Consider the following 25,870-nt stretch of genomic DNA (forward strand, 5'->3'; position numbering starts at 1 on the left):
CAGCCCCTGCCTGTTTACTTCACAGCACTTTTTTTTTTTTTTTTTGAGATGGAGTCTCATTCTGTGACCCAGGCTGGAGTGCAGTGGTGTGACCTCGGCTCGGTTACAACCTCTGCCTCCCACGTTCAAGTGATTCCCCTGCCTCAGCCTCCTGAGTAACTGGGATTACAGGCACCGGCCACCACGCCTGGCTAATTTTTGTATTTTTAGTAGAGGTGGGGTTTCACCATGTTGGACAGGCTGGTCTCGAACTCCTGGCCTCAAGTGATCCACCCACCTCGGCCTCCCAAAGTGCTGGGATTGCAGGTGTGAGCCATCACACCTGGCCTACTTCACAGCACTTATAATTTCCAATCATACGTCTCGTGGTTACTTCCTGCCCCCGTGTATATCTTTCCCCGCTGTATCCCTAGTGTCTGGAGCACTGCCCAGTATACAGTAGGTTCTCAGCAGTCACCCACTGACTGACTGATTTACTTCCTCAAAGGCTGAAGACATTCCTCTCCCTACCAGCAGGGTAGGAGAATGGCGGTTTCCGCACACCCTCGTTAAGACTTAATTTTGGCCAGATCTCTAGATATACTATATTTTCCCTTCTTTTCCAGGCAACCTCCTGCTCATCCCTCAAAGCCTTATTCAAAGGTCGCCTCCTGGGCCAGGAGTGCTGGCTCTCACGCCTGTAATCCCAGCACTTGAGGAGGCCAAGGCGGGTGGATCACCTGAGGTCAGGAGTTGGTGACCAGCCTGGGCAACATGGTGAAACCCTGTCTCTGCTGTTGGAATGAAGTTTTTGGTGTTGCAAAAAAAAAAAAAAAGAAAGAAAGAAAGAAAGAATGCGGGAACAAATGATGTTTCAGCAAGGCAAGCTTTACTTTTTGCAGAAAGGGTGCTACTCAATAGCTGTCCAGCCATGAGACCCCACCGAACAAAGGAGACAGAGTTATTTATAACCTGAGGCATCCACCCTACTGTTGTGTCCAGTTTCTAGTGGCTGGAATGGGACCTCACATTTTACACTTTACCCGTTTGGCTGTTAGTTTAAAACTTTTTTAATTGGGTAAGGGGAACAGAACAAAGAAAGAAAAGGAAGTTACACAGGGATAGTTAAGGATGCTTCCTTAACTATGCACTGTGGGCTGGGGCTTGTCTAGTTCTGTCCAGGCATGCCGGAGCAAGCTAGGACAGCTGATTTGGAATATATAATAGTGGATAGCAATCTTATAGTAAGAAATTGTGACTTTTTATAATCTTTGAAGAAGAACTTTCCCATTTCTCACACTACTTACTAAACAAATACGAAATAGAGTCCGCGGCCGCGCTGGTGCTTCAAGCCTAATCCCAGCCTTGTGAGCCTGAGGGTACGGTTCCTTACGTTTGCGGATCACGAGGTCGAGATCGAGACCATCCTGTCGGACTAATACGGTGAAACCCGTCTCTTACTAAAAATCTATAGATAAGAGAGCGTAGCCGGGTGACGAGGCGGCGCCTGTAGTCCCAGCTACTCGGGAGCTGAGACAGGGAGAATGGCGTGAACCCGGGAGGCGAGAAGCTTGCAGTTGAGGCATGAGAAGCCGGCCACTGCACTCCAGCCTGGCGCAGAGCAAGACTCTCTCATAAAAAAAAAAAATATCAAAAGATTAGCCAGGCGTGGTGGCGGCCGCCTGTAATCCCAGCCACTCGGGAGGCTGAAGCAGGAGAATCGCTTGAATCCGGAAGGCAGAGGTTGCAGTGAGCCAAGATCGTGCCACTGTGCTCCAGCTTGGGCAACAGAGAGAGACCCCCGTCTTGAAAAACTAAAAGTAAAAAACAACAAAAAAATAGGCTCCCTCCTTTGAGAAATCTTCCCTCACATCAACTATTTCAGTCCCGCCTAGCCCGGTTTTTTCTTCCTTGTGCTCTAATATTCGTTCCATCAAGTTTTACGACCCGATCACGCTGTTTGTCCAGCACCCATACTGCTTAAAGGCTCCGGTAATCGGCGGCCCCAGCCTGCGGCGTAGACAGTTGCCATGGAGAAAGACAGGCGTTTCCAGAGTTGACGGTTGCCATGGAGACAAAAGTCGCCCGCACGCAATGGGGGCGGGGCTTACAGAACGATTTCTGCGATTGATCCATAGGAAACAGAGGCAGCCTCGTGGATCGCCTTCCCCACCCCGCAAACTGAAGCCAGAATAAGCCACGACTTCGTGTGCCCCACTCGAGGGCCGCCTGAAGCCAGGGTTTCTCCCGCATCGGCCATCAGCGGACTGTCGCCCTAAGCAGCTCCCGAGGGATTCTGGGAAGCGTAGTTCATCAAGGAGTCTGACAGGCGCAGAAGCATCCGTGGGGCCGGGGCAGCGTCGCCGCCAAGGTGCAGATGCTGGTGGGGAGCAAGCTTCGCGTGGGAGGCCGACCCGAGGTCCAAGCTCCCAGTTGCCAGGTCCCTGAGGGCCCGACTGTCTAGTGACATTCATCAGTTGCCCTCCCGATTTTGGGCCCATTTTGGCCTGAAGAGTGGCCCCGAGCAGTCAGGGATTTAGGCCACCGAGAGGTAAAGGGGCTCGAGAATCTGGCGGCAGCCCATGGGCTGCAGGGCTTGGGACGGGTTTCGAAGCAGGGGAGGCGGGGTTAGGGCGTGGCCAGGAGCCGAGTCAGCGCAATGATTGGCTGGAGTAGGCGGGGAAGGGAGGTGGTTATTAAGAGAATTTAGCCCCTGGGGCCGGCGTGGGCAGAACCCGCTGATGCTCGTTCTGAGAACCCTTAAACCGAGTATCATTCTTGAGTCCACTGGAGAAACTGAGGCTCAGAGAGGGCAGTGGACCCTCAGGTTCAGTAATTCATTAGAAGGGCTCACAAAACTCAGCAAAGCTGTTATACTTGGTTGCATTTATTACAGCTAAAAATAGAGATTAAAATCAGCAATGGGAAAAGATGCATAGGATGGAGTCTAGGAGAGACCAGGCGTGAGCTTCCAGGTGTCCTCTGCCAGTAGTCATATGGAGAGCACTTAATGTACTCAACAATAACGTGTGACAACACACCAAGTGTTGCCAGAGAAGCTCACCCACGCCTTGGTACCCAGGGTTATGAGGTTGGTTATGTTGACAAGGCTGATCACCTTGACTGACCTTAGTCTCCAGCCCTTCCAGAGGTCAAGCTGGAATTTGGCTGGGGTATCAGTTCCGACAAGGGGTTCCCTCTTCTGAAATGTTGGGGGAGACCTTGGCCCTAGAAGACTCTGCTGCTGCTTTATACCTTGACCTCGTTTGAGCTTGTCTTCGCATCAGCCTCAGAGGTGCTGGGTTTTGCCATCTTAGCCTTGCTTGGTTTAGGCTCCTGTAGCTCATTTCTTTTTCCAGTCACATTTTTTTCCTTTATTCGGAGACAGGGTCTTGTTCTGCCGCCCAAGCTGGAGTGCAGTGGCGTGATCATAGCATCCTGCAGCCTCAACCTCCCAGGCTTGCGATTCTCCCACTTCAGTCTCCCTAGTAGCTTGAGTGCAGGCGTGTGCCACCACACCCGGCTGTTTGTATTTTTTGTAGACACGGCGTTTCACCATGCTGCCCAGGGTGGTCTCAAACTCCTGAGCTCAAGCAATCCACCCATCTCAGCCTCCCAAAGTGCTGGGATTACAGGAATGAGCCACCACACCCAGCCTACCACACAAACTTTAAAAATGTAGTACTTTATCTAAATGCTTTTAAATTGCGGTAAAAATATACATACAATTTGCCATTTTAATCATTTTTAAGTGATCTGTGGTCACCACCCAGCTAATTTGCATATTTCTTTTGTAGAGACGGGGTTGCATCATGTTCAGGCTGGTCTCAGACTCCTGGGCTCAAGTCATCTTCCCACCTAGGCCTCCCAAAGTGCTGGGATTACAGGCATGAGCCACCACACTCAGCCCGATCAGCTCACTTTATCAAAAAAAAAAACAACTTTCTAGTACTACCACGAGCAGGAAACTAGTATCTCTTGCCACTAAAGGAAAAAGGTGGGGACAAAATTAAAGCACTAAGCGAAGTTATGTGTATTACTGGATGCTAATTAGAAATACTCCCCAAGCCTGGGGCCTGACATGTCTGTGAAGAGTGAACTGCAGGCTGCCTGTGCTCTCTCCTTGATTACTTAGGCTTACACAATGAAAAGTGTTGTTTGATGATGCATCCAAGGACCAGGTGAACTTGCGTGCCTCCTCAGTGGCGCATGCCCCACCCAGACAGTGGGAAAACAGAGTGAGCTGTTTCTTACTGGGCAATGATCACCATCAGAAGCCCTCCCCCACAAAGACGTGAGGCCTGGCAGGCAGGGACTGATGCGTGGCTGCATGGCAGGAGGCTGAGAGAAGGAATCAATGCTTTCAGATTCAAAACTTTAATCAGAGAACCAACAAATATGCACACATGGAGGGCATTTCTACCCTGGCCTGCAGCAACACAGGTGACTGATTTATAGACTGTCCCCCACCCCCAATGGCTGCCAGTTTTCCAAAGTCCCCATTGTGTTCCAGCCCTGCAACACTCTGTCCACTCTTTCGGTATATAACATGCCCATCTCCCAGACAAGACAGAGCTCCAGAGGACAGGAACCATGTGCAAGAAGTTAAATGTTGCAGCCATTTGAAAAACAGCGTAAGGGCCCAATGGTTAGCCAACAGGTTCCCACTAAGTTTAACAAACTTAACCAGCAGAACTCCAGGTGCAAGACTTGAAGAGCCCAAGGGTACAGAGCACTTACCCCCTAACCATTTTAAGCACCTAAAATCTGAAAGGTATTGAAAGTATGTGTCCAGTGCTTTTCATAAGACTACTGTGTTTCAGCAAATGTGTGACTGAGCCACTTAGTGGTAGGGCACAAACACCCAGAGCTGACAAGACACTGTCAGGAGGGAACTGGTTGTGTGGGTCCATCTCACTGGACTCTCCAACAATCCTTGGTGATCCCAGAACTTCCTGTGACATGAGGGAATGGGGCATTTTTAAGATGTCACTTGTCAACTAACAGCAATCGTCTGTGAAAATGAGTTCATTCATTTCTCTGATTCCAGAAGCTTCAGAGCAGTAGTAGTGCATAGTGTATTGATACTACCCACCCCCGAGCCTAGCAAATTGCCTGGTGAGCGGCTATCTTGGATAAATGGTGAATGATGACATCCCAGTGGTCACTTCCACGCACCACAGGTTTGACCCCCAAGCATGTCTTCCATATGGATTTTGTTTCATATGCGGTTAACACCTTGATCAACACAGCTTTCCTGAAGGAATCTAGCTGTGTTTTGGTGTCAACTCCCATGACAAATTGGGTGCCTTACTGCATAGCCAACACTGTTAAACAGAGGAAGGTCATGGGAAGAGGAAGCATGTGTTTGTGGGATAGGGAGTCCTCTCTGAGTGAGAGGCTTGGGAGGTTAGGAGTGGAAGGTTGTAGCTAGTTGAGGTTAGGAGTTTACATGTTCTTTTGGCTTTCTGGGGTTAAGGAAAAAAAACCACGAAAGAGAGATAAAGGGACAAAAAAAGGCCAGGCATTTAAGAAGAGTGAGGTGCTGGAGAAAACCTTTAAAAAAGGAAAACTTACATTAAAAGCGATACATTATAAGAATATTAACTACAGTAAACACAGAGATTACCAATTCCTTTCTTGTAACACGAGTGTATTTGTGCTATGGCTGATATGTATTTGTGGCTTACACTTGGTGAGCCCTCATGTGCTGGCCATCAGTTCTAAGTGCTTCACATTTATGTATTTAATCCTCAGAAAAGCCCTCTGAGGTAGGTGATGCCCATTTTACAGATGAGGACACCGAGGCCCTGAGAGATTTTTCTGACTTTCCCAAGGTCACTTAGGTAGTAGATGGCAGAGGTGGGATTTAACTCAGGTAGACTGGCTCCAGAGCCTACCTCTGTATCCTGACGTACAGCTTCTCCATTTTTGTGTTTTCACTGTTATAATGAAACACATGTGCACAAACTTTCTAATCAATCTTTAGATGTATTTATTTGGAGAGAAACTTGCAATGGGATGGTTTCCAACTTTCGATAGCGCATGAAGTCTCATATTCTGGGACTCTGCTGCCACCCAATGGCTACAGCCAGTATTGCTGCTTGTTGTGTACACGCTGATGGCGGGTGAGGCTCGAGTGGCTCCGAAAGGCTTTCTGGCAACGTTGACACTGATAAAGTGTCTCCTGGGTGTGAACTCTCAGGTGCTGGTTGAGATGGGCACTGAGGCCAAAAGCTTTGCCACACACATTACAGGAGTAAGGCTTCTCCCCAGTGTGAACTCGCTGGTGCTGTGTTAGATTTGCTTTCTGGGCAAAGGCTTTCCCACATTCACCACATATGTAGGGCTTCTCCCCAGTGTGAACTCTCCGGTGAATAGAAAGGCATGAGCTCTGGGTGAAGGCTTTCCCACACTCCTGACAAACATAAGGCTTTTCTCCAGTGTGAATTCTCTGGTGGCGGACAAGCTCCGCATTCAGGCCGAAGGCCTTCCCGCAGTAGTCACATACATAGGGCTTCTCACCTGAGTGAATTCTCTGATGCTTAGAAAGGCACGAGCTCTGACGGAACGTTTTCCCGCATTCATTACACACCAAGGGCTTCTTTCTGGCATGAGTTCGCTCATGCTGAACAAGGTAGTTTCTCTGGGTGAAGACTCTGTCACACTTACTACATTTAAAGGGATTCCCTCCAGCATGAATTAACTGATGTTTTGAGAGGTGTGCACTTTGGCTGAAGGTCTTTCCGCATTCGTTACATTTAAAAGGGTGCTCCTTTGTGTGGGAGGACTGAAGTTTGAGAAGGGAGGCACTGCTGATGGCTTTCCCTTGCTCACCCCATTTATACAGCCTCACTCTAGAGTGGATTCTTTGATGGTGAATGAGCTGAGTACTTTGGCCAAAGGCTCTCCCACACTGGTCACACTCAAAGGGCTTCACCCCACTGGTGTGAATCCTCTCGTGCTGAGTTAGGTATTTGCTGCAGCTAAAGGTTTTCTCACATTTGTTACACTTAAAGCACTTCTCTTTCTGTTCTGGGTTCTGATCCAGGATCTTCCCACTCACAACAAATCTTTGTTTTTCTCTTGTGTGAACACTCTGGTGGCACTTCAGGGTTGAGCTGCAAATGAAGCGTTCTCCACACTCCTGGCATTCATACGGGGTTTTGAGAGTGTGCATTTTCTGGTGTTGCACAAGGTGACTGTTATCGCTGAAAGTCTCCTTGCATTCAGCACAGCGATAGGGCCTTTCTGCAGTGTGAATGGCCTGATGTCGCATCAGATGCGAGGGCCGGCTGAAACTCTTGATGCATGCTTGACATTTGTGGGGTCTGTAGCCCGTATGAATTCGCCGATGTTCATTAAGGTGAGTGTGCCGGTGGAAGGCCTTCCCACACTCACTGCATTTGTAAGGCTTCTCTCCACTGTGAACCCGCTGATGGATCTTTAGGGTAGAGTTATGGCTGAAGGATTTCCCACATTCATTACACTTATAAGGCTTCTCTCCCGTATGAAGAGCCTGGTGCTCAATGAGCAGCGAACTCTGCCGAAAAGTCTTCCCGCACTCCCGACACTCAGAGGTAGTTTTTGCAGTGTGAGTTTTCTGATGTTGGATGAGGTGTTTTCTCAAGCTGAAGGTCGCCTGGCACTTGGAACATTCATAGCGTTTCCGAGTGTGGGTCTTCTGGTGCCGAATAAGATGCAAGATCCGGGTGAAAGCCTTGCCGCATTCATTACAGTTGTAGGACTTACTATCTGTGTGAGTTTTCTGATGCTCACCAGGCTGTGTGTCATGACTGGGTGGGTGGTCACTGTATTGACTCTTACATGGTTTTTCTCCAGTGTGAGTTTTCTGATGCCACAGGTATGCACTCTGACTAAAAGTTGTCCCATATTCATTACACACATAGGATTTGTAGCCCGTGTGAGTTTTCGGATACACAGAAAAGGAAGCATTCTGGTCGAAACCTTGCTCACACTCTTGATGGACAGTGGGTTTCTCCCCAGTATGAGTAATCCAGTGCTGGGTAAGATGGTAACTCCCACTGCTTTTCCCACATTCACTACATTTATATGGTTTCTCCCCTTCCTGAACAGAATCCTGCTGGCTGTGGTCCGAGTAGGAGTCAAACTCACCCCTATATTCCTTAGACTCAGCTGGTGTGAGGGTCTTTTCAGAAACATTATGTATCATGGAATCTTCTCCCGTGGAAAGGGTGGACACAGGACTGAGGCCTCTCTTTAATTCATAACTCTTGCATTCCGTGGGACTTTCCCCATTGGTGGCAACATCAGACCTCAGAAGACTTTCTGGATCGCCTAGCAAACTATCTAACCAGGTGTCCTCTACACAGGCCTCTCCGAAATTGGAGTTCCAGAAGCCATCCTTGGATAACATCTCTATAATCTCCTGGGAGAATCCTTCTTCCAAGAAATCCTCCACCAGAGGAGAGTTCTTGGTCTCAGTCACATCTGAAAGAGTAAGTGCAAATGTCTCCTGTTCACCAAGGGTGAGAACACAGACAAGAGCAAGTAGGGGTGATGGATCTTGAGTCCAGCCTATCCATTAAGGGACCCAAAGGGGTGACCCATGTGGAACTGGCATCACAGAAAACAGAGAGCCCGGCCAGGCGCGGTGGCTCAAGCCTGTAATCCTAGCACTTTGGGAGGCCGAGACGGGCGGATCACGAGATCAGGAGATCGAGACCATCCTGGCTAACACGGTGAAACCCCGTCTCTACTAAAACTACAAAAAACTAGCCGGGCGAGGTGGCAGGCGCTTGTAGTCCCAGCTACTCGGGAGGCTGAGGCAGGAGAATGGCGTGAGCCCGGGAGGCGGAGCTTGCAGTGAGCTGAGATCCGGCCACAGCACTCCAGCCTGGGTGACAGAGCGAGACTCCGTCTCAAAAAAAAAAAAAAAAAAAAGAAAACAGAGAGCCCATTCCCAGGAGGGTCAACAGGGGAGCTGGGAAACCACAGGGGTTCAACAAGGAGGGAGATTCGACCATTACCTTCACAACTAGGTGACTGACCAAGTTCCCTAAAAAGTCACCTGGACTCACCTGCTTCTACGCTCCACTCTATCCTGCACTGTTACCAAAATCTTCCTCCTCATATCCTGCATACTCTATCCCAGACAACACCCCACTCCCCCCACTCCACCATCCATCCAGTTCTCCATGCTAGAATCCTAGGAGTCAACCTCCTCCCTACCTCTCCCTCAACTTGGCACTATTTTCATTTGGTCTCTATCGAAATGTCTCAACTCCCTTCCTCTCCTCTCTTTATCACTGACTCCATCTGACCCCAGGCTGCTCATTGGTCTCCTATCTCTGTCTGTCTCTCTCTCTCCAGTTTTCCACGCTAGCCCTGAAGGGTTTTGTAATAAATGGATCTGACTATATCACTCCTCTGATTAAACCCTTCCATGGCTTCCTGCCTGGAGAAGAGAAATGAGTGTATTAGCCCAGCGCTCTTTGTGCTGACCTCATAGAACTCTTGCGGTTCCCTAAATCTACCAGACTTTCTCCTCTGTGCTTTTAATGGTCCCTCATGCTGGATGGCACTTCCTGGGCTAACTCCTCTAAGTCTTTTAATACCCAGCTTGAGTATCACCCTCCTCTGAAAGGCTTCCCTGACAACCTCATCCCCATTCTGCTTTAAGTCCCCTGCCCTGTATTTGAAAAACAGCTGAGCACTTACCATTCTCTACCTTGACAGGTTATGAAAGGGTCTGACCCCTGACCCTTACCAGAAGGTAAGCTCTTTAACGGAGACCTTCCACTGCTCATCCATCCACTGCCACAGCGGCAGCCATGGGACAAATTCACAGACAGTAAATCCCATTCATGGCATGCTTGCTCACAGGCAGGAGTGCCTCAGGCACTCTGTTATACTCGACAACCTCCCGTAAGGTAGGCACGTTTCTGCTTCTTAAAGCTAAGTGGGCAGCAGAGGATTTAAACCCCTCTGACCCCATATATGTATGTATGTATGTATATGTGTGTATATATATATATATTTTTTGGAGACTGAGTCTTGCTCAGTTGCCCAGGCTGAAGTGCTGCACGATCTCAGCTCAATGCAACCTCTGCCTCCTGGGTTCAAGTGATTCTCCTGCCTCAGCCTCCTGATAGCTGGGACTGCAGGCGCCCACTACCACACCCAGCTAATTTTTGTATTTTTAGTAGAGACAGAGTTTCAGCATGTTGGCCAGTCTGGTCTCGAACTCCTGACCTCAAGTGATCTGCCTGCCTTGCCCTCCCAAAGTGCTGGGATTACAGGTATGAGCCACCATGCCTGGCCCCCATATTCTTAACTACCAAGCTGTATGCTCTCTGGGATCCTTCACAAAACATGAATGTCCCTGCTCTGCTGTATGCCTCCAGTCTCCCCATCTCTCCTCTCCTCTATCATCGTACCTTTTCCAGCCTATCCCTTCTGCAGTTCTTGACTCACCTTCTGAGTATCTATGAGACTGCTTAAAGTCTCTCCACCTGGAATTAAAACTTGCAAATGAAAGCCTTCTGAAATCACACCTTGTTCTGAATTGTCACCTCTGCCTCTGCTCATCTCTCCCACAGATATCCAGCTCACTCTCCTCACCACACCGGTGCTCATGTTGTTCCCTCTGCCTCAAATGCACCGACAGACATGTAATAGGCACCCCTTATGTGCCAAGCATGATGTCAGGAGCTGGGAATACAGGGTGAATCAGCTAAGCCCTGCTTCCAAGAAAGGCACACCGTTAAAGGGGAAAGACGCTTACGTGGTAACTATGCAACTCGAGTGTCACTACTAGAGGATATGGAAGTGTATTTGTTAGTAAAGGCATGGCTACCCATGCTTGGAAACAGCCAATATGCTGAGGTGACAGAAACAGAAAGCAGAGGTTGTGAGAGCCTGTGCATGGGTTAGTCACCTACGAGGGACACTGATGTGCTGAACAGGAGGCTGCAGAGGCCTCATGTACACGAGCTTGAGTGTGGTGAGCCAAGAAGGGAGCTACAGACTGACTGGGTTGGGTACAGCCTGAGACTCCTGTGCTCTCTGGTTCAGGGCCCTGCTTCTCATGCAGATAAAGAAACAATGAGAGAAGCCTCCCATGCCAGGCAAGGCAGCTGCCTCTGCTTTCTCCTACTGGGGATGTCTCTACCATGGGTAATACCCCAGGAATCCTCACCACCTAACCTGATCCACCTGGAGGAACCCTGGCTTGGGAGATGGCAGGGCAGATGCTCTTGGCAGCATTCAGGCCTAGGCTTAAGTTACTCCCTAATGTGGCCATTTGCTGTGCCCCAGGGATAGGAAGGAAAAATGGACCTGAAGGAAAGGAGGTAAAAGAAGTAGAATGAGGGTCAACACACCCAGGAAGCACAAGGCAGGAAAGCAGAGACCAACTCAGAGAGTGGAGGGCGTCTCCTTGTTGAGTCTGGAAGGAAGAGGAGGAGCTGCGGAGAGGCACCAGGATAGCCCTGTGCTGAAGGGCTAGGTGGAGAGACACCAGAGTGAGGGTCTATAAAAATGTTCGGATCGCCCCCAGCTCCCAGGATGAGGGGGTGGAAGCCAGGAAGTGGCGAGTAAAGTCCTGAAACTAAGCGTTGTAATGTCTCGGTAGACCTGTGGGAGAGCTGGCGGCAGCCCCAGGATGGAGGTCTGGAGGACAGAAGGTACACAGGGGGCCCCTCTCCATCCACTCACCAGGGCCCGCTGCTTCTGGGCTTCCTCCTGGCAGAGGCTCCAGATCTTCGCCGCCATCTGGGTGGGAGGTCAGGTTGGGTCTTGGGGGGTCTGCAGGGAGAGAACAGCATTGTCATCTAACCAGGACATGGAGGGTCATCCAGACACTCAGTGAGAACCTCCTGGCTCTCCTGACTTTTCTATGCTTTATCCTGCACACGGCTCCTGTGGGCCAGGTGCTGCCTGGGCGACTCTGGGGATGCCTGTCCTGTAGGGTTCCCAGTCCAGTGATAGAGAGGGAGCCAAACAATCACAATCCAGGGTGATCAAAGCTGTGACAGCTGGGGCTGGGGACACAAAGGACTTGTGACAGCTCTCTAATGGGCAGAATCTGCCAGGTGGAGAGGCACGCACTTCCTTAGCCATTCATGGTTCACTCACGGACCCATGGGCCACACAACGCCCGAGGCCTCCATGGGCCAAGGACAGATGATGTCAGGGTCCCAGGGTCCAAGCAGTCCTGAGCCCTACCCTCTACAAGCTTCCCCAAGTAAGGGACCAGAGTCATCATCCAAGAGGGACACAGGCTACAGCAGAGAAAACGCCACTGCTGGCTTTGAAGACTGAGAGGCCATGAGTCAAGCAATACAGGTGACCTCCAGAAGCTGGCAACGGGCCAGGAGAGGACTGTATGTGCTGGAGCCTCCAGAAGGAACATGGCCCTGCCAACACCTCGCCTCCAGCCCAGCCACATGCATTTGGAACTCCTGGCCTCCAGGACTATAACATAATACAAGCGTGCCGGTGGAAGCCACTGCGTTTGTGCTATGTGTAACAACAGCAATAGGAAGTGGATACACTACTCATACATACACGCAAATGGGTGAAGGGGCAGTCAAGGTAAACACACTTCTTACTGTGGGCTGTAGTTTAAAAATTCAAAACGACACTGAGGTAGGACCTCCCATTAGATGCTTCTTAGCACACACTGCTCAGTCTGGAGAAAGTCTGCCCAATGTGATGAGATTCTATCAAATGACAGTTTCCACAGTGTGTTATCTTTTACTGCTTTCATCTTTTGAAGTAAATTATTTTTCTGGTTCTTCAAAAAGAAAGAACTGAGGCAACAGAGAGGGAAAATGAGCTAATGAGGTGACACTGATGGGCAGCTGGGGTGATGTGGCCTTGGGGCTGCACAGACCTTAGCTGGAGTCTGGGCCCTGCCGCTCTCTCACTGTGTGACACTGGTGTGCGGAAGAGGGCGACACAGCAGGCTGGCTGCTCTCCTGGGAAAGGCCTGCTGGCAAGGCTGGATTTCAGGGGGGTACCCCGTGTCTCCAGAACTGAAGAGACACGCTCCCTGGACCTAAACTCTGCGAACACTGTGGCTTACACCTGCTTTCCTTCTGGGAGTCTGCAATTTTGGTATGTGCCAGGCAAAGGGGCCCACGTGACCGGACCCCAGTAAAAACCCTGGCACTGAGGCTCTGATGAGCTTCCCTGGTGGACAGCATTTCACACGTGATACCACATTCTACAATATTGCTGGGGGAATTAAGCATGTCCCATGTGACTCCCCTGAGAGAGAATTCTGGAAGCTTGTGCCTGGCTCCCTTGGACTCTGCCCCATTTACCTCCTCCCTTTGCTGACTGCTCTGACTCTTTTCACTGTAGTCAGTCTTAGCCATGAGTCTGACTACAGGATGAGTCCCGGGAATCCTAGTCAATCACTGGAGCTGTGGGTGTCCTGGGGACACTGGCATGGCTGGGAAGGTGACTGCCTCTCTTTCAACCTCAGTTTCAGACCATTCGGCACAAGAGGGACAACCCAGCTTCCTCATGGGGTGACTGGAGGATTGAACGAGCAAGTCCGAAGAGCTGCTACTCAATCGTTCATTAATTTAGAGCCATCCGCTGGGCCCTGGAGCAGGAACTGTTTGTTCCAATCACTGTGGACACGCCCCTGTCCTCACACAGCTCCCGCTCTGATGATAAAATGGTAGTTAGAACGTGATGGAGCGATGGCCAAGATGAGTAGGAGAGGAGATACGGAGTTCTCACAGGGTCGCAGGTCAGACTTGAAGAAGGTAAGCCCTGAGAGCCACTTAGGCAGAGGGGAGGGCAACTGGAAGACCCTGAAGTCTCAGCTTGAAGAATGACTGACTACAAGCAGAAAAGTGGTGAAGACGAGGCTGGGGAGGCAGATGGGGCCAGAGCAGGGTTTCCCAGGCTTAGCACTACTGACACTGGCATAGGCCAGTCCTTGGTTGTGGGGCTCTCCTGTGCACTGCAGGATGTGTGGCAGCCTCCCTGGGTTCCACCAGCCAGATGTTAGCAGCACGCTGCTGGCCCAAGAAGTAACAATCAAAAATGTCTCCACACATTGCCAATGTCTCCTTGGCCAGCTGAGAACTGCTGGGTTAGGTCATGTGGATTCAGAGGAGCCCAGGATTTCACCCTGTGGCTGGGGGAGAGCACAGGTGATCACCAAGCAGGACAGTGAGTAGGCCCCTGGGGACAGGGAACACTCACCCAGCAGGAAGAGGTCCTGGCAGTTGTCCAATGCTGTGTCCCAGAACATGTCCCCCTGTTCCAGCCCGAGCTGCTCCCAATCTTCCAAGGTGAAGTCCATGCCGACGTCCTTGAGGGTCACAAATTCCTAAAACACAATACACTATTGGTCACTCAGAGGCTGGGGTCAGGGAGGAGCCCAAAAGCTCACTCAGGGCCCAATCTGCCAGGCCATTCACAAAAACTATCCCAGCCTCAGCCTCACAAGAATCTTGAGACGTAAGAGATTGGAAACCCCTGTATTTTGTAGTCAAAGAAAAGGAGTCTTGACCAGGGGACAGAATGTCAACCAAGGTTAACACAGGTGAGACTGAACTCAGGTCTGTCTGGTCCTAAAAATCTATTTATTTCACACTTTTGCTTTTTTTAGTGTTCATTCAAGATTTTGTAAATTTTCAAACATACATACAAGTAGAGAGATGTATATAATTACCAACCATGAACCCATCACCAGGGGCCATCTGATTTCACCTGTGAAGACTTCAGTATGAGCAGTAACTCCTTAGTCACTGAACACCTAGACCACATTCGAAATCTGTATACAGATTAGGCTGACGTCTCAGTGGTGTGTCCCCTTTTTTTTTTTTGAGACGAAGTCTCACTCTATTGCCCAGGCTGGAGTGCAATGGCACGATCTCGGCTCACTGCAACCTCTGCCTCCCGGGTTCAAGCGATTCTCCTGCCTCAGTCTCCTGAGTAGCTGGGATTACAGGTGCACACCACCACACCCAGCTAATTTTAATTTTGCATTTTTAAGTAGAGACAGGATTTCACCATGTGAGCAAGGCTAGTCTCGAACTCCTGACCTCGTGATCTGCCTGTCTCGGCCTCCCAAAGTGCTGGGATTACAGGCATAAGACACCATGCCCAGCCTAGTGGTGTGTCTTTATAGTTAGCTTGTCTCAATCAGAATCCAGGGGAGCCCATACCCTGCGTGTAACTGATGTAGCTCTGAGATTTTTAAATCTACAGCTGTACCCCTGTGCCTTCTTCATCCTCCATGCTCCTGATTTGGGATTTCACGTTCTGAATGTGGCGAGCTGCTTCTATGCAGTATCACCTGGCTGCTCCCCTGGCTGCACATTTCCTGTGAGCTGGTCAGGGGAGCAGAGGCCTGACTGAGTCAGTACAGCCTCTGGGGGAAAGACCCACTCACAGATGGTACCAGGTCCACTTTAGGCCCCATGACTACCTAAGGCTCCTAGCTGGTTGTCCAACTTTTAGTGATGCCATCTTTCATTTTAAAACTTTTCTAGTTAATAAGTGTTTATTATTATTTATATGTATGTGTGTGTGTATATAGCGTATATATACATCATTTAATGTATATATAATATATGTATTATATATAATTTTATTTTATATATAATTACATATATTTTATATATAATTTACATATTGCACCGTAGTCCCAGCTACTCAGGGAGGCTGAGGTGCGAGTATCACAGGAGCCCCAAGGAATCAAGGCTCAGTGAGCTGTGTACATCACTGCACTCCAGCCTGGATGACAGTGACAGTGGACCCTGCCTAAAAAAAAAAAAAAAATTTCTATATTTGGCTAGTCAGTTGTAGAATTCATATGGACAGGTAGGTAAATGCTTGACTCTCCTTTTATTGGCTTAGGTTTTCACTATAAGGAATGGTTCCTTTCTATCATTTATAAATTATGGTAGATTTATAAATCTGGTAATTTGTAAATTATATATATAATTTATATCATATATATATTATATATATAGAGAGAGAGAGAGACAGAAAGAGAGAGAGTGTCTCACACTGTTACCCAGGCTGGAGTAGTGGCACGATTATAGCCTTGATCTCCTGGACTCAAGCAATCCTCCTGCCTCAGCCTCCAAGTAGCCAGAACTATAGGCATGTGCCACCAGACCCAGCTAATTTTTTGTTTGTTTGTTTGTTTGGTAGAGTAGGAGTCTTGCCATGTTGCCCAGGCCGGTCTCAAACTCTTGGCCTCAAGTGATCCTCCTGCCCCTGCCTCCTCAAGTGTTGGGATTACAGGCATGAGCCACCGTACCTGGCCAGTTAATGGATGTTTAGGATAAAAATTCAAATACTTGAGAAGTACCGACAATAAAACGTGAAAGCCTGCCCCCCACACCCCATCTCTAGGTGAAACCACGACTGCTGTGTCTCTTCCAAATCTCCATCGATGTGGGCACAGGCACACATGTGCATGCACACACAGGCACATTTTAAGGAAGAATGAAAACCACCTCTCTTTAGTTTGGCTTTGAGGTTTGGCCCTACTACCTTCACTTACGAGTGACTACTGGCAAGTAAGCTGCATGTCTCTTGTGACCCCAATTCCTGCTCCCCTAGTGAAATGGGACCAATGAGTTCCATCTCATCAGGGCTGCTACAGGAAGCAACTGAAATACTGCTGGGAGGTGACTGCACAGTACTTAGCACAAAGGAAGAGCTCCACAAAGGGGCAATTCCACTCTGGCTCACACTGCCCAGCCCAACGCTCCAGGCATCTGACTGCAAAAGCCCTTCTTTGGCCAACAGCTTTCTGCATGCCCGCAATGGTTCAATGCTTTAGGTGCAGTGACTCACTAAACCGCCTGACTCCTTTCTGAGGCAGGATTATCCCCAATTTATAGAAAACAAAATCAAGGCCCAAATAGTCACTTTCTCCAAGTCACACAGTGTATTAGTCCATCTTCTGTTGCTGTAACTGGGTAATTTATAAAGAAAAGAAATGTATTTCCTATAGTTCTAGAGGCTGTGAAATAATAAATTTGTGTTGTTTTTAAGCCCCCAGGTTTGTGTTGTTACAGCAGCAGCAAGATCCTGAAACAGTCGTCCCAATGAGATGCTAAGCAGGAATTGGGTAGACGAGCCACGGGAATCCTGTTTCTACTTACAACAAATCCTGTCCATCCTCTGCTCCAAACCCTCCAATGGCCTCCGGATTCATCGCATTTAAAGACAAAGGCCGGCCGGGTGCGGTGGCTCAAGCCTGTAATCCCAGTACTTTGGGAGGCTGAGACGGGCGGATCACGAGGTCAGGAGTTCGAGACCATCCTGGCTAACACAGTGAAACCCTGTCTCTACTAAAAAATACAAAAAAAGCTAGCCGGGCGAGGTGGCTGGCACCTGTAGTCCCAGCTACTTGGGAGGCTGAGGCAGGAGAATGGCGTAAACCCGGGAGGCGGAGCTTGCAGTGAGCTGAGATCCGGCCACTGCACTCCAGCCCGGGCGACAAAGCGAGACTCCGTCTCAAAAAAAAAAAAAAAAAAAAAGACAAAGGCCATACAATGATCTCCAGGGCCCTAAAGATCAGGCCCCAGCTATCCCTCAGGCCTCACCTTCTCCCCCGTTCCTGCTCATCCACTCTGCTCCAGCCACACCAGCTTCCTTGCTGCTCCCCGACCACACCTGCCAGCTCCCATCTTAGAGTCAAGAGTCCCTCAGTTCTCTGCTTAAATGCCTCTTCTCCATGAGGCCTTCTCCGACCCCTCTGTATAAAACAGCAAATCCACCCGGAGTCTCCCTATCCCTTTCTTCCACAATCCTTAATACTGCCTGCATTCTATGTGATTTACTGAATGCATTTTACTGTGTGGTATGGGTTGAACTGTAACCCTCCAAAAAGATACAATGAAGTTCTAATTCCCAGTACCTCAGAATTTGCCCTTATTTGGAAATGGGGTCTTTACAGAGGTGATCAAGCTGAGATGAGGTCACCAGGGTGGGTCCTAATCCAACATGACTGAAGTTGTTATAAACAGGAGAAATGGGGACAAAAAGACAAACACAGGCTGAGGGAAAACAATGTGAAGATACGAGGAGAACATCCTGGGAAGATGAAGGCGGAGACTGGGGTGATGCCTCTCTAGGCCAAGCAACACCGAAGCTGGCCAGCAAACTGCCAGAAGCTAGGGGAGAGGCCTGGCTCGCAGCCTCAGAAGGATCCAGCCCTGACAACACCCCCATCTCAGACTTCTGGCCTCCAGGACTGCGAGACCATCCATTTCTGTTGTTTTCAGCCACCCAGTGTGTGGTACTTTGTTACAGCAGCCCTAGCAAGCTCATACACTGTCACTCGCAATAACGTGAGCTTCATGAGGACAGGAACCGCCTAAACTGTTTCCCTAGTCCAGACTTATAACAAAGCCCACACATGGCAGGCACAGAGTAAATACTTGTCGAAGGAGGCAAAGCAGCACATGGTCCTGATAGCTGTTTTGGGACAAGGGAAGGAGCTCATCAAGGATGGAACCCATACTAAGCGAGGTTCAAGATGGGGACAATAAACTGAGTCCCAATCACTCTTGCAGATGATGACAGCCCTACCTCTGGACTTTTGGTTATATAATTAGTAGTCTCCTGACTGCGTAAGTCGATTTCTGACACTTATAATAGAAATTGTTGCTGTCTATATCCTGTCAAGAGTACCAGTCAAGCAGTTTTTTCAGCAGGAGCCAGATCACAGAGGACCTTTGAGGGGCTTCCTTTCCTCACACTCCCAGACTGTGCTGGACAAGGGCCCCTGGTCTCAGTGATGCAGAAGGTGGGAAGACAGGGCAGACTTGATCCCTGAGGCACTGGGGAGCCACAGGAAAGTGACAAGGTCAGAGCACATATGTGGCAACCATTTACCTTGTGTGCCAGACCACACTGTGGGCACTAGGGACACAGATGTGTGTCAGACCTGGTTCCTGGCCTCATGGAGCTCATGGTCTGATGAAGAGACATGAGGGAAGGAGGTCTGTGGCACAGGGACGTATCGAGGGCTGTGTGGGCCAGAGGAAGGAGGGAGGCCATTGCCTTGAGGTCAGGGAAAGCTTCCTGGAGGGGAGGTCATTAAAGTTGGATCACTAAGGATGAACAGATATTTACCAGATAGAGAGATGGTTTCATGCATCATTCATTGATTCATTCGTACATTCACCTAATACCTCATGAGGCTTCCTGTGTGCCTGGCCTGTGCTGGGCCCTGGGGACCCAGAGATGAATCCCCATCAGTTCGTGTCCCCAAGGAGCATCTAGTCTGGTCGGGATGACAGGTATGGGCAGGAACATCCATATCTAGATGGATCTGTGCTACAGTGGAGGCAGCAGAGGGCGCTATGGAAGGTCACAGTGGGAAAGTACTGAGTGCCTAGGGAAGAGCTGGGGAACTGAGCCGGGTCTTAAAGGCTGTGTGAGACATTACCAGATGGAAAAGGGACAGGGGATTCCAGCAGATGACCCAACCTGAGCAAAGGCAAGGAAGCTGCTGGAAAGTACACAATCAAGTTTTACTACTAGGCCAAAGGGAGTACTGGTCATCTAGAGAAATGGGAGAAGATGGTGCAAAGGTGGGTAGAACCTAGAACACACAGGAAGGCTGAAAAACCTGGAATTGATCCTATAAGCAATAGGGGTTCCCAGAAGAGTACAAGCAGAAAAGAACAGCATGTGAGCTTCCCTTTAAAAATCACCTGGGAGCCACCGTGGGACAGGGAGGCCAAAACAAAGGCAGGCCAACTTTCCTGCCTTTGGGGGTGACTGATTAACACAGAGCGGCCTTCAACTCACCTCGGCCACAAAGGAAAGCCAACTTTCCTGCCTTTGGGGGTGACCGATGAAGACAGAGCGACATTCAACTCACCTCAGTCATGGCCAACTGGGCTTCAGTAGCCTCTTTTAAGCTCCTCCTCCTTCCCCTCCGTGTTCCCGGCTGGCAGGGCTGTGGGAAGCACAAGGGAGCTGTGAGAAAGTCTCCCTTCCGCCCATGGCTGACTCGCTGTCCATGCTGCCGAGCCCCCAAAATGTCCAGGAGGAGGAAGACAAGTCCCAGTGTGAGTCTCCCTGCAGGGGACAACAACAACTGTATTTACTGAAGCTACCCCAGCCCCACATCTCCACTGTGCTTCAGAACCTACAGAACAGCTTCGCCACCACTGTTAGCACCTAACAGAGTCAGTAAAAACACGCTTAGGAGATTTGGTGAGGAAAGTCTATGGCCGCAGTGGGAACTTCTGTCTTGCTCACTGCTGTGTCACTTAATGTACAGGAGGTGCTTTCACAGTAGGTGTAAAGGCACCTACAGTTGTTGACAGAATGAAGGTGTCTGAAGAACCAATGGAACAATGCTTCTGGGATTTCTGATTATCATCTCTAGAATTTGGGTTCAGGTAAATCGGCCTCCAAAACGGTTCCTTATTTTATTTTATTTTTTTGAGACAAGGTCTTGCTCTGCTGCCAGGCTGGAGTACTACAGCGGCACAATCATGGCTCACTGCAACTGTAATCTCCTGGGCTTAAGCAATCCTCCAACATCAGCCTCTCAAGTAACTGGGACTACAAGCATGTGCCACCACGTCCAGCTAATCTTTTTCACTTTTTGTAGGGCCAGGATCTCACTTGTTGCCCAGGTTGTTCTCGAACTCTTGACCTCAAGTAAGCTGCCCTCATCGGCCACCCAAAGTGCTAGGATTACAGGTGTGAGCCACCGCACCTGGCCGCTATCTCTACAACAGAAATATTTCAACTTGGCCGGGTGCGGTGGCTCAAGCCTGTAATCCCAGCACTTTGGGAGGCCGAGGCGGGCGGATCACGAGGGCAGGAGAGCAAGAACAGCCTGGCTAACGCAGTGAAACCCCATCTCTACTAAAAAATACAAAAAACTAGCCGGGTGAGATGGCAGGCACCTCACAGCTACTCGGGAGGCTGAGGCACGAGAATGGCGTAAACCCAGGAGGTGGAGCTTGCAGTGAGCTGAGATCTGGCCACTGCACTCCAGCCTGGGCAACAGAGCGAGACTCCGTCTCAAAAAAAAAAAAAAAAAAAGTATTTCAACTTTTGTTTTAACCATTACCCACAGTAACAACACTAATATGTAGTCAAGCCTGGGACAGTGGCTCACGCCTGTAATCTCAGTACTTTGGGAGGCCAAGGTGGGCAGATTACCTGAGGTCAGGAGTTCAAGATCAGCCTGGCCAATATGCTGAAACCCCGTCTGTACTAAGAATACAAAAATTAGCTAGGCTTGGTGGCACGTGCCTGTAATCCCAGCTACTCGAGAGGCTGAGGCAAAGAATCACTTGAACCCGGGAGGCGGAGGCTGCAGTGAACGGAGATGGTGCCACTGCATTCCAGCCTGGGCAACACAGTGAGACTCCATCTCAAAAAAAAAAGAAAAAAAAAGTATCATGACTACTCAAATACACAGTGTAACTAAACAAAAGTTTCATGAAGCAATACTTACTCTGCAATGTAAGATGTACTGGGATATTTTCTATTCTAGTCTTTTTTTATTCTCATTCATTAAAAAAAAAAAAATCGGCTGGGCGCAGTGGCTCACGCCTGTAATCCCAGCACTTTGGGAGGCTGAGGCCGGCAGATCACGAGGTCAGGAGATCAAGACCATCCTGGCTTACACGGTGAAAGCCCGTCTCTACCAAAAATACAAAAAATTAGCTGGGCATGGTGACTGGCACCTGTAGTCCCAGCTACTCGGGAGGCTGAGGCAGGAGAATGGTGTGAACCTGGGAGGCAGAGCTTGCAGTGACCCGAGGTCACGCCACTGCACTGCAGCCTGGGCGACAGAGCGAGACTCAGTCTAAAAAAAAAAAACAAAAAAACATAGTCACTGCCCACCCAGTTATTTTCATGACCCATAATATGCAAAACATTGTACCACAGACATCTTTACCCATTTGTATCCATTGCGTGGACCAAGTGGCATATATCTGCGGAGTGCTGAAAGCACTTCATATCACAAAGCAGCACGGATCACTTACCAATGACACAAGTCCACAAATTCTTCAAACTCCGACACCAGATGTGCTTTGACATTCAACTTTTATTTTAAAAAGGTGATATGGCATATATATGGCATATTTCATTAAAATCCCAGTGCAGGGCTGGCCGTGGTGGCTCATGCCTGTAATTCCAGCACTTTGGGAGGCTGAGGTGGGCGGATCACGAAGTCAGATCGAGACCATCCTGGCTAACAAACATGGTGAAACCCCGTCCCTACTAAAAATACAAAAACAAAATTAGCCAGGTATGGTGGCGGGCGCCTGTAGTCCCAGCTACTTGGGAGGCTGAGGTGAGAGAATGGTGTGAACCCAAGAGGTGGAGCTTGCAGTGAGCCGAGATTGTGCCATTGCACTCCAGCCTGGGCGACAGAGCGAGACTTGGTCTCAAAAACAAAAACAAAACAAAACAAAATCCCAGCACAGCGTGGATCAGGCTGCACTTCATAATTGAACACTTTACCATTTCTAGAGAAAGGTATAATCATTCATTCTAGGTAGAATAATTTAAATTTATATTTAAAAAAATACCCTGTCGTAGTTCAGGTAAGGCATGAATACTAAATTTACGAAAAAAAAATATTTGTTCTGAGTTTTCCAGATTTTTGAGACTACAGATATGGGAATGTGGTAGACCTACAATAAATGCTAATTCTACTGAACAATGAGTTTTTCTACATGTCAGAGGTTAAGCCTTAATCTATGAGTATAACTCAGTTGACAGATATTTGGTCCATAATGTTTGTTGGCAGACAGAATGTTTTGAAAGAAAATTCAAGCATGGCTCACTAGTCTCAAACTTGAAAACTGGAAAATTTCACCTAAAAATTAGGTTTCCAACTGCTGAAACATCCTAGGATTTGGCAACACTGGGTCTACATCCCACGAAGTTAGTTCACTGGAGCCCATTTAAAGCTCTCCGACCAGTGCTAGGCAAGTGGGGGATGCTTATAATCCCAGCACTTTAGGAGGCTGAAGGGGGTTCGAGACCAGCCTGGGCAACGTAACAAGACCTTGTTTCTACAAAAAAATTTTAAAATAAGCAAGTTGTGGTGGCACGTGCCTGTAGTCCCAGCTACTTGGGAGGCTGAGGTAGGAGGATCACAAGGCTGCAGTGAGCTATGATTGTGTCACTGTACTCCAGCCTGGGTGACAGAGAAAGATCCCGCCTCCAAAAACATAAATAAATAAATTTAAGTTTAAAAAGCGGCTGGGTGCAGTGGCTCATGCCTGTAATCCCAGCACTTTGGGAGGCCGAGGTGGGCAGATCACCTGAAGTTTGGAGTCTGAGACCAGCCTGGTCAACATGGTGAAACCTTCGTCTCTACCAAAAATACTAAAATTAGCCGTGGTGGTGCATGGCTGTAATTCCAGTTACTTGGGAGGCTGAGGCAGGAGAATTGCTTCAACCCGAGGTGGAGGTTCCAGTGAGACCGCACTCCAGCCTGGATGACAGAGCGAGACTCTGTCTCCAAAACAAACAAACAACAACAAAAAAAAAAAAACAAACACAACTCTCCCCTTTATATGAGGCAAGTGCTCCCCAAGGCCCCGCAGCCTCACCTGGACCAGTTCTCTTCTTGCCTGTATGTTATCTGCCTGGCCCTCACAGACAGCTGCGCTTGAGACCCCTGTCTGCAGTTACCAAATCACATTCTGTCCACATCTCATATACTCTTAGCCCTGGGAGGAAAGAATGAGGGCCCAGAGGTGGAGCCCAAGGTCATCCAGCCCAGAGTGACTTAAGCCAAACAATTATCGGGCTGAAAACCTTGGGCCCGAGAGTCTTGCCCCTCCTTCCAGATCATTTACCTTCTCTAAGCTTCAGTTTCCACATGTACCAAATGGAACAAATACAACAGATCCACGGTCCTTTAAATGCTCCAAAGAACGGAACTTGATTTATAAACTGACCGCAAAACTTCACCTGGATCGCCACAGGCCACATAGGGTCTTTTTTTTTTTTTTTTTTGAGACGGAGTCTCGCTCTGTCACCCAGGCTGGAGTGCAGTGGCCGGATCTCAGCTCACTGCAACCTCCGCCTCCTGGGTTCAAGCGATTCCCCTGCCTCAGCCTCCCGAGTAGCTGGGATTACAGGCGCCCGCCACCACGCTCAGCTAATTTTGTATTTTCAGTAGAGAAAGGGGTTCGAGGAACTCCTGAACGCAAGTGATCCCCCGCCAAGGCTTCCCAAAGTGCTGGGATTATAGGAGTGATCCACCGTGCCCGGTCCTTGAGCGGTTTTCCTAACAGACTGTGAAAGACGGTTCACACCTCCACCCAGACAACCGCCGCCCAAGACGACGCACCCTTTTGCCGAAGTCGCCCCCACTTGCATTCCGTCACCTCTCAGGAAGGACCGAGCCCGCAAGACCCTCAGCCCCAGCATGTCCGTACCTCGGGATTGTAATCCGCCGCGTCAACAGACGCAACCCCAGCCTCGAGGGACTGGGAGTTTCAACTCCTCGCACACGAGCCTACTCGCACCAACTTCCTGCGCGCGAGAAGCTTCTCTGAGCGGCTGCACCCAGGATCCTCCGCGCCAGCGCCAGGACTCTATTTCCCAGAGGGCTGTGCGGGCGACTTCATTCGCCTTCCCATCTCCTCCCGCTTCTTCAGCCTTATCACTCTGGGAGTGGAGTAGAAACAGAATCAGGACCAGGCGGCATCAGGATTTGTAGTCCAGATTTTTACCTTGTTAAATAATCATCTAATTAGCTTCTTGCCTTTATTAGAAGATTGGGAGTCTTCCCCTCTTCCGAAGAGCAAGCGGTAGGTTGCCATGGAAACGCGTTGAGACGGGGTTTCTGAGAAAACGCGCGGAAGTAAGGGGCGGAGTTGAGGCGGGAGAAGTGGTAATGTGACCTCTGATTGGCGGAGCGATGCCTCACGGTGTATTCCGATTGGTTTCACACTGACACATGCGCAGTAGAACCAGAAGGCCTTCCAAAGAGGCTAGAACGGAGGGGAGGGGGATGAGCAATGACGGAATATTCCGCATTCCGTCTGGAATCAGAGGGCGGGCCTGCCGCGGAGGCCTCTGGGAAACGGAGTTCCCAGGTAGGCGAAGCCCAGGGGCTGTCGGGAAGTCCGCGGCGCCTGCGCGGACGCCACAGACTGAGGATGCGCGCGCAGCGCTCTCCGCCCAGCGGAAGTTTTCGCGGGGCAACCGAGAAGGTGAGTCCCGGTAACTGCGGAGGATCCGAGGGTCAGGCTGCAGAAGCCTAGAATCCCAACCCCGTCCCTAAGTAAAGAGGTGAGGGGAAGCGAGGCGGAATGGCCGTACGTCCCCCGACCCCCTAGCCGCAGCTCGGCTGGGGTGTCCGTGACGTCAGCACGGCCCTTTGTGGGAGGCAGGCGCCCCTGCGGTCGGGGTTCGGAATGAGAGCGGCTCCCGGTAGCGTGGTTTACTGGCTTCCTCTTCAGCTTCCGAAGCCACCTTTGGCTCCGTGTTGGGCATGGCTAAGGCGGAGATGGGCGGAAGTTGTGGGAAGTTTGACAGCTCCTCCGCTGTCAAACTTGGCATCTGTCATGGTTTCTATGGAGGATGCGGCCGAAGGGAGTCTCTGTCGCCTAGGCAATCGCCCACCTGCGCTGGGGTAGGGTCTGACCTTTGGCCTTTTTGCTGTGTTGTCTCCTGAAGTTTCTAGGAGGAACACTATACTATGCTATTTAGTTGACACATAGCAGCTGTTCACTAAACATTTGTTGAGTAAGTCAAATAAATTAAGATAAAGACTGGCCTGAGGGTTGGAGTCTTGGGGTTTCAAGTCCTGACCTGGCCATTGCATAGGTGACTTCAGCACATCCACTTTTACTGAGTGTTTACTATATGGAAGGCTCCGTGCAACCGATGTTACACTACTATAACC

At 49.6% G+C, this 25,870-nt stretch overlaps 2 protein-coding genes and 1 long non-coding RNA gene across 15 annotated transcripts in view; 2 read left to right on the forward strand and 1 right to left on the reverse strand.

Annotated features, from left to right (window-relative positions):
- Window positions 1–1,764: 1,764 nt before the first annotated feature.
- Window positions 1,765–17,249, forward strand: LOC108535808 (uncharacterized). The gene is made up of 4 exons (XR_001887331.1): window positions 1,765–2,530; window positions 8,334–8,459; window positions 13,457–13,745; window positions 17,005–17,249. It is a non-coding gene; the product is annotated as an uncharacterized LOC108535808 (long non-coding RNA).
- ZNF473 (zinc finger protein 473) lies at window positions 4,345–24,625 on the reverse strand. Of its 6 annotated transcripts, none has more exons than XM_017882107.1 (5): window positions 24,396–24,625; window positions 19,847–19,924; window positions 14,191–14,317; window positions 11,680–11,769; window positions 4,345–8,451 (listed from the first exon to the last, which is right to left on the reverse strand). In XM_017882107.1, exons 2-5 carry the CDS (start codon window positions 19,853–19,855, stop codon window positions 6,065–6,067), a joined length of 2,613 nt encoding a protein of 870 aa, XP_017737596.1. In that variant the 5' UTR covers window positions 19,856–19,924; window positions 24,396–24,625; the 3' UTR covers window positions 4,345–6,064. The 6 variants fall into 6 exon arrangements, with proteins under 6 accessions (XP_017737596.1, XP_017737592.1, XP_017737595.1 ...); XM_017882103.1 differs by having other exon boundaries at window positions 19,847–20,046; XM_017882106.1 differs by lacking the exon at window positions 24,396–24,625 and adding an exon at window positions 24,308–24,369 and having other exon boundaries at window positions 19,847–20,046.
- Window positions 24,626–24,680: 55 nt separating this feature from the next.
- The window catches only part of VRK3 (VRK serine/threonine kinase 3), a 50,701-nt gene continuing 49,511 nt past the window's right edge, over window positions 24,681–25,870 (forward strand). For 2 of the 8 annotated variants that reach the window (XM_017882112.1, XM_017882117.1), the window contains exon 1: window positions 24,947–25,175. Coding sequence is in view for 2 of the 8 variants with exons in the window: in XM_017882110.1 (XP_017737599.1) it covers window positions 25,122–25,175 (54 nt within the window). In the remaining 6 variants the exon portion in view is untranslated. Of the gene's footprint in view, window positions 24,771–24,946; window positions 25,255–25,870 lie in introns of those variants that run through there. The other 6 variants (XM_017882110.1, XM_017882111.1, XM_017882114.1 and 3 more) reach the window with 5 other exon arrangements.

Source organism: Rhinopithecus bieti, unplaced genomic scaffold, assembly GCF_001698545.2.
Source record: "Rhinopithecus bieti isolate Rb0 unplaced genomic scaffold, ASM169854v2 scaffold_12070, whole genome shotgun sequence".
Classification (NCBI taxonomy): domain Eukaryota; kingdom Metazoa; phylum Chordata; class Mammalia; order Primates; family Cercopithecidae; genus Rhinopithecus; species Rhinopithecus bieti.